Source organism: Sinocyclocheilus rhinocerous, unplaced genomic scaffold, assembly GCF_001515625.1.
Source record: "Sinocyclocheilus rhinocerous isolate Xijiao unplaced genomic scaffold, SAMN03320098_v1.1 scaffold3043, whole genome shotgun sequence".
Classification (NCBI taxonomy): Eukaryota; Metazoa; Chordata; class Actinopteri; order Cypriniformes; family Cyprinidae; genus Sinocyclocheilus; species Sinocyclocheilus rhinocerous.
The window spans coordinates 13,714-22,455 of NW_015654630.1; the positions used below are offsets into that span (position 1 = coordinate 13,714).

General features: G+C 34.1%; 1 protein-coding gene across 2 annotated transcripts in view; it reads right to left on the bottom strand.

Moving 5' to 3' along the window:
• Nucleotides 1-908: 908 nt before the first annotated feature.
• The window catches only part of rab27b (RAB27B, member RAS oncogene family), a 41,888-nt gene continuing 34,054 nt past the window's right edge, over nucleotides 909-8,742 (bottom strand). For both annotated transcript variants that reach the window (XM_016524540.1, XM_016524541.1), the window contains exons 3-6: nucleotides 5,816-5,901; nucleotides 4,169-4,272; nucleotides 3,301-3,424; nucleotides 909-1,290 (exon numbers count right to left, since the gene is read on the bottom strand). In XM_016524540.1, coding sequence (XP_016380026.1) covers nucleotides 1,104-1,290; nucleotides 3,301-3,424; nucleotides 4,169-4,272; nucleotides 5,816-5,901 — 501 coding nt within the window. In that variant the 3' untranslated portion in view covers nucleotides 909-1,103. The remainder of the gene's footprint in view (nucleotides 1,291-3,300; nucleotides 3,425-4,168; nucleotides 4,273-5,815; nucleotides 5,902-8,742) is intronic.

Below are 8,742 nucleotides of genomic sequence, written 5' to 3' on the forward strand. Positions count from 1 at the left end.
TTGGTGTTAAAATATATATATTTTTGTAAACTGTCATGAAAATGATTTAATGCAAAACATCTTAATGGTTTTGAATTTAGGGTGAAATATGGCTGGATATTTTTTTTATATTTCACCCCAAACTCAGGACCGGCATGTGTTTGCAATGCAACAATTTCAACATTTAACAATAAAAAACCTCTACATTTTCATTACTGCAACTAAAAATAAAATAAAATACTGCATCACAGTAATGAGAGACATTGAAAATCACGAGAAATAAAAAATTAATTTAAAATTAAAGAAAAACATTTACATACTTATAGTAGTGCGAATTTGGCGGTTTTTCTTTTTTGTATTGTCATGAATATAATGTCACAATGTGAAACATCCTAATGATTTTGAATTTAGGGTGAAATACGATCTTGACGTGTTTTTAAATCAGACAGACATAATCTGCATTAATCTGCCTGTATATTAGATGTTTCCCAGTTTATTCAGTCTGTACTCACACATAGATGCACTAAAGACACGTCATTTGCTATGAATTTCTGTCAGATGTTCAGAAGTCTGAAGCGTGTGCTGGAGCCGCTCACAAACACAGAAACACACCGCAGATCTGCAGCTAGTCATTTGCACTTGTTTGCATGAATCTGCACTTCTGTAAGTGAGTGGAGTTTGATTTGGGGACACGCATGAACACGCAGAACACAGCTGTTTTAAATTATAATAATATTTCACATTTTTACAGTTTTTACTGTATTTTTAACCAAATAAACGCAGCCTTGATGAGCAGAAGAGATTTTTTTTCAGAAACACTAAAAACTCATAATTATTCCAAACTTCTGCCTGGTAGTGTATGAATGTCAGATATTTCTGTTTTTATGTACATTCATTTGGATGATCTCGAGATTATGGCCACATCAGGTTTTTAGTGTGAGTTTCTGAGCTAAGACCTCTATATGAATATTTCAGATGCATTTGCTGACAGTAATAATCTGGGCTAAATTTGGACGGGTTGTTAAAGATGACGAGGCAGTAGCACAGCTCTCACAGACTCTTGGAGGGGTCCACACACATCTGTAATACAGGAGGTCAGGAGGATGCTCTGAGATCCCGCTGCTTTAACACGCACACTTCTTCTCGTCGGCCGCTGCGGCGTCCAGTTTGCTGCTGCCGTCAGTGTTGTGTGCGTCCGCCGCAGGTTTGTCCACACACTGCTCCATCCTCTTCATCACCAGATCCAGCAGCGTCACCACGGACTTCTCCACCTCCGCGCCGGTCGCCGCACTCGTCTCGAAGTAGGGAATTCTGGGAAAGAGGAGGCAAAGACAAACATCAGAAGAAGAAGCCTGGATTCTCTCAAAAACATACAAACAATACATGTGCAGTTATATAATGACACACATCCACATACATGGATATATGAAATGTATTAAACAAAATCGAGCAAAAACGGAAATATGGGTTGTTATATGTTAAATCAATATAAATATTTTTAAAACAAAAATTAAAAAGTGTGTTAATAATAGCATAATATTGTACAAAAAAATAGAGAAAATATTTATACTGTTATGTGTGTATATATATATATATATATATATATATTTATTTATTTCCCCACCTTTTACGTCTTTAAATTAATCCAGGCATAAAAACAATATCATGTTCCAAAATTTAACTCACTATTATTTTGAATATATAAATATATTTTATACTAACTTTTATTTAATTTTTATATTTTCAACATGTACATAGCAAATGAAATTTGGTACATTTAAATGAATTGTATAAGAATGATGAATCATTTAAATAAATACTGTAAGTAAATAAGATGCACACATAATTACTATTTTAGGCAATAATTACCATTTTACTATTAATGTTTATTTTTCTTGAAAAAAATGGCAGATGCCTAGGAAACTTTGCATTCAAGCTATACATTTCATCAGTTGATGCATTACTTGGGAATCGAACCCATAACCTTGGTGCCATGATTTATTGCTTAAACTACAAGAATGAGTGAGAAACACTCACTCACTCACTCACTCACTCACACACACACTTGTATTTGTGGTTTTCTCCACAGGCGTAATGGTTTTTATACTGTACAAACTGTATTTTCTATCGCCCTACACCAACCCTACACCTAAACCTACCCCTCACAGAAAACTACGGGCAATTTTTGAATTTCATAAAACACCGTTTTGTATGTTTTTTAAGCCTTTTGTTTTACGGGGACACAGGAAGTGTCCTCATAAACCATGTTTATGTTGTAGTACCCATTTCATTACTCGTTATACATATTTGTGTCCTCATAAACCATATATACCAGTACACACACTTACACACTCATACACACACACACTTACACACTCATATACACACACACACTTACACACTCATACACACACAAACTCACACACACACCCACTCCCACACTTACACACACTCACACACACAAACAAACTCACACACACACACTCTCACACACTCACACACACTCTCACACACACACACACACACACTTTTTTAAGGAAAAGTAATGTAAAAAAAAGCATCTGTGCAAATTTAGAACCCACCCCAACCCAGGTAGACTCCAAAAAATAATATGTAATGTAGATCTTAAAAACCAAGGCATTGCTATGCCAGTGTTTCCTTTATGCAAGGATTTGATTTAAAAAACAACATCATAACTATAAAACTGTTTTTTATGATTTTAAATCTGTATTTAACCTCAGAATGATCTCAAAGTAAAAAGGTCTGATTTTGTGGTGGCTGTGCTTTAAAATTAAATTATCATAATCTCAATTCAAGTGAAGAAGGATTTTGAAAATCTGACCGCATCAGTCTGTAAGGTTAACCCTGCCTGCTTTAAATGCTTGAAAATGATTAACAGTTGAAACATCCTTTAGAAATGTATAAAAGTAATCAAAATGTAATCAGTTAGATTACTTTAATAAAATAATTGAAATAGTTACACTACTTTTACATTTTAAGCAGGGTAAACCTATTACATTTCCAAACTAACACTATAGCTTTAGCTGGCGCATCGGTCGACACTACTGCCGGGTTGCAAGAGTGGCTAAGCTCCTCTCTGAAAAGGAAATGAGAAAAGCAATGGGCTGCATGGTGAAAGCCGAGGCAGATAGGGTGTCAGTGTCTGGTTCTTCCTGCATGATCTCATCTCCTCTCCCTGTGTCCAGCATCACACAGCGGGAATGAAGCAGGCCACAGGAACACTGACACCCAACCAGAGCTCAGAGGAAGCACACACACACACACACACACACTCTCTCTCACACACTTACACACACTCACCCGTATTTGTCCGCTAGTTCCTTTGCTTGTTTCTCCTGGACTTCTCTCTGGTCGTTCAGATCGGCTTTATTACCCACGAGAACAATATCTGGATTCTCACAATACGCATTAGCCTGGAGCTGACCTACACACACACACAGGAAAATAAGAAGAAGATGATGAAGATTAGGAAGATGAACAAGGAAGAGGAACATAAGGAAGAGGAAAAAGGAATATGGAAAAGAAGAGGATGAAAAAAGAAAAATTAAGAGAAAGCATAAAAAGAAGACGAAGAAGAGGAAAAGAAGAAGAAAAAAAGAAGAGGATGAGGAAAAAGAAGAAAAGGAAGAGGAAAATAAAAAAAAGGGGAAGAAGAAGAGGACGAGGGAAGGAAAAGGAAGAATAGGAAGAAGAAAAAAAGAAGAGGAAACAGGAAGCGGAAGAAGAAGAAAAGGAAGAGGAAGCAAAAACGAAACAGGAAGAAGAAGAGGAAGAAAAGGAAGAGGAAAAGAAACAGAAAGAGGAAGAATAAGAATAAGAATAAGAAGAAAAAAAGAAGAGGATGAGGAAAAGAAGTAGAGGAAGAGGGAATGAAAAGGGAAGAGTAGGAAGAAGAAAACAAGAGGAAGCAGAAGAAGACGACAGAAGAAGAGGAAGCAGAAAAAGAAGAAAGAAGAGAAAAAGAAACAGGAAGAAGAAGAGAAAGAAGAGAACGAGGAAAAGAAAAGGAAGAATAGGAAGAAGAAGAAGATAAGGAAGAGAAAAATTAGGAAGAGGAAGAAGAAGAAGCACTGTAACTGAGAAACTCGCCCACAGTGAGTCTGTTAATCTGGTTAGTGCTGGTTGGTTAGTTAGTTAGTTAGTTAGTGGTGCGTCTGCGGTCACTCACTCATCCAGTTCCTGACGTTGAGGAAGCTCTGCTGGCTCGTCAGATCGAACATGAGCAAGAAACCCATCGCATCCCTGAAGAACGCTGTGGTCAAACTCCTGAACCTGAGAACAAACCACAGTCTCTGATCAGTGAACCAATCAGGAGAACCAATCAGGAGAACCAATCAGGAGAACCAATCAGCAGAACCAATCAAGAGAACCAATCAGGAGAACCAATCAAGAGAACCAATCAGCCGTCCAAATCAGGGGATTTCAAAGTTCAGAGAAAGACAGTGGAATATAAAAATAAATACATATAAAAACTAATAAACAAAAAAATTTTTTTTTTAAAGTTTAAAATAAATAATTATAAATAATACAGTTATATTGAAATAAATACATGGTTAGATTAACATAAACATATTTAAAAATGATATTAAAATAATTTAATAATAATGACAATCAATTAATCAATCTAACAGTAGAGAATGTATAGTGAAAAAATAAATGTAAAATAAACAAAAAGATGGTAAAAAATAAATAGTTTCAATAAATAATAAAAGATAAATATAAAAATGTAGGCTACCTAACTGAACTTTTTTTATAGCGAGTAAAAATATGTATAATAAATGTATAATAAACAAGTAAGATTCAAATTAATAAAAAATAATATAATTATACTAAAATAAATCCAAAAGGTATCTTAAAACAAATAAATAAAAAAGAATACATTAAATAATTAGATTGAAATAAATAAATAATACATTTAACAGTACACTACTATAGTGAGTAGAAAAAACATTAATGTAAAATAAATAATATTAAAAAATAAATGTATAATAAGAATATTTAAAACTATTATTTTAAAATACATAAATACTTAGACTAAACTAATACATTTTTAAAGCATTAAAATAAGTAAACAAAAATGATAAATAATCAATTAAAATAAATAATAATAAATGTATTACAACAGAGTTTATTTGCAAAAACAGATAAATCAGTTTTTTTTTTTTTTTTTATTATGTGATCATGTTTTTATTGTGCATTGTTGAACTTTGAACTCTTCATTTTAAGATGAGGGTCCACTGCATGTGGTTGATCACATTTGTGACCCTGGAGCACAAAAGCAGTCTTAAGTCGCTGGGGTATATTTGTAGCAATAGCCAACAATACATTGTCTGGGTCAAAATTATAGATTTTTCTTTTATGCCAAAAATCATTAGGATATTAAGTAAAGATCATGTTCCATGAAGATATTTTGTAAATTTCCTACCATAAATATATTAAAAATAATTTTTTTATTAGTAATATGCATTGCTAAGAACTTCATTTGAACAACTTTAAAGATGATTTTCTCAATATTTTGATTTTTTTGCACCCTCAGATTCCAGATTTTCAAATAGTTGTATCTCGGACAAATATTGTCCTATCCTAACAAACCATACACCAATGGAAAGACTATTTATTCCGCTTTGAGATGATGTATAAATCTCAATTTCACAAAATTGACCCTTATGACTGGTTTTGTGCTCCAGGGTCACATTTGGGGTCCAAGGCATCTATAAGATTGGAAAGCCCTGGTCCAGAGGACGCAGATGGAGCTGATCCTGGGAAAGCAGGAGACTATGAGAATGTGATCATGACTATGAAGAGAAGAGCGCACCTCTCCTGTCCCGCCGTGTCCCAGAGCTGCAGGTGAACCTTAAACGTCTTTCCAGTGGTTCCATTGGGGCTGTTTGTGGTATAAACCTGGAGAACAACAGAGATCAGCAGAGATCAGCACCAAACCTTCACTTCATCAAATATTCATAGAGTCTCTGAAGGTGTTCTGGCTCGAGGTCAGACTGAAAACACGAAACATAAACTCTAAACAACATGGTTCAGACGCCGGGAAACTGCTGTACTTCTGCTGGCTTTAGCTCAGATGGATGCTGTTATTGATCTGCCTGAGCCGCACTGCATGCTGGGATAGATGCTTTCATCGCACTGTCTTCCTGCCCACTTCATCGGTGATATTTAAAGAGTCTCCGAAGGAAAAAAAAAGAGCATAAAACAAGCTCTTTTTAAAAAAATAAGCAGGATTTTGTGTCTCATTACATGGAGAAACATATTATAATGATAAAAACAAACAAAAAGTAGATTAAAATAAATAAATAGATGAATAAATAAAGAAGAACAGTCCTAAAGTAAGTAGAAAAAGATAATGTAACAATTAATAGAAACTAAATATTTTAAATAAACATCTGAAATAAATCAGGATTTTGCATTTGCCACTAAATAATCATATGCTTAAAGGGGGAAACATATTACAATAAAACAATAAAAATGTATGTAAATAAATAAATAAATAGAACAGTCCTAAAGTAGAAAAAGTTAATGTAACAATGAAATAGAAACTAAATATTGTAAGTAAGTAAACAAACAAACGAATAAAATAAAATAATCTGAAAGATACTGCAGACAGAAAAAGACAGAAAAATTTGAAATAAATCAGGGTTTTGTGTCTGGCACTAAATAATTGTGTGCTTACAAAGGGAAACAAATTACAATAAAACAATAAAAATGAGATTAAAAATAAATAGACAATTAAATAAATAAATAAGAGCAGTCCTAAAGTAAGTAGAATAGGATAATGTAACAATTAATAGATTAAACTAAAAACTAAAATTTTTAAATAAATAAACATCTGAAATATATGTCCGGCACTAAATAATCGTGTGCTTCCAGAAGAAATAAAAATTACAATAAAACTATTTAAAAAAACAGTAGTAGTACTAAAGTGAGTAGAAAAAAGATAATGTAATTTCAAATAATAATAATCTGAAAGATACTGAAAGATATTAAATAAATCAGGATTTGGGTCTGGCACTAAATAATCATGTGGAAACGTGGGAAATACTGTCTGTTTGTGGGTCATAAATGTATGAGATTGTGTTTCTAATGCTGGAGAACAATGGAGGATTGTTCCTGACATGATGTGAGCGCGTGCCACTGATAATGTGGGCCGCTCTGCGTCTCTGATTCTCGTGTGTGTTTCTGAGCTCAGATGATTCATACTGGGAGTGTGTTTGAGAAGTTCAGTCCTCATTCTCATTATCGATCTTTTCCAGATCAGCGCAGGCTCGTTTAGTGGGTGGAAACATGCTTTGCACGTCCTCACACACTCACACAAACACAAACACTCACACACACTCACACACACTCGCTCACACACACACACTCTCTCACACACACACACACTCACACACACTCCACACACACACGGTGAAGAGCCGGTGGTCTTGTGTTACTGTGAGTCATGAACATTCATTTAATCCAAAACACTGAAACTCTCTCAAAGCGAAATCGTTGCGTTCTAAAACGTGACAAACTGCAATTCAGAACACAACGCAGCAAGAGCTAACACTATTACAAAAAACACTTTTGTTAACTGAAATGAAGTGGAAATAAAATATAAAAATTGGAAATAAAATAAGTTGAAGTATTAAATTACTAAAATGTAAGGAATATTAAAAAATAAATATAAAAATATTAAATATATATATTTTTAAATATTACAAAAAATGGCAATCATAAAAAATGTCAAAAGCACATAAAATTACTAAAACTTCATATAAACCTGCAATTCATAATGCATTGAAAAAGAAAATCAGAAATGCTGCCTTGGTAAATAACTGAAATAAAATAAGTTTAAGTTAAAATACTAAAATTGCTAAAACTTAAATAAAAACAAATGAAAAGTGAAAATATTAAAAAGACACAAATGAGAACTCGGGCGCACTGTGAGAAGATATGTGTGTGCAAACCCGCATCTCAGAATATCGTGAAAAAGTTTTTTTTTGTTTTTTTTTCTTTAACTTATTTCAAAAAGTGAAACTTTCATATATTCTAGATTCATTACATGTAAAGTAAAACATTTAAAAAGTTTATTTGTTTTAATTTTGATGATTAGAGCTAACAGCTCATGAAAGTCAAAAATCCAGTATCTCAAAATATTAGAATATTTACATTTGAGTTTCATTAAATGACCATCCCTACAGTATACATTCCGGGTATCTTGTTCTGTGAAACCACAATAATGGGGAAGACTGCTGACTTGGCAATGGTCCAGAAGACGATCATTGACACCCTCCACAAAGAGGGTAAGTCACAGAAGATCATTACTGAAAGGGGTGGCTGTTCACAGAGTGCTGTATCAAAGCACATTTAATGCAAAGTTGACTGGAAGGAAGAAAATGGGTAGGAAATGGTGCACAAGCAACAGGGATGACCTTGGGAGAGCTTCACAAGGAGTGGGCTGAAGCTGGAGTCAGTGCATCAAGAGGCACCACGCTCAGACTTCTTCAGGAAAAGGAATACCAAGCCACTTCTGAAACAGAAACAACGTCAGAAGCATCTTACCTGGGCTAAGGAGAAAAAGAACTGGACTGTTGCTCAGTGGTCCAAAGTCCTCTTTTCAGATAAAAGTAAATTTTGCATTTCATTTGGAAATCAAGGTCTGGAGTCTGGAGGAAGACTGGAGAGGCACAGAATCCAAGCTGCTTGAAGTCCAGTGTGAAGTTTCCGAAGTCAGTGATGATTTGGGGTGCC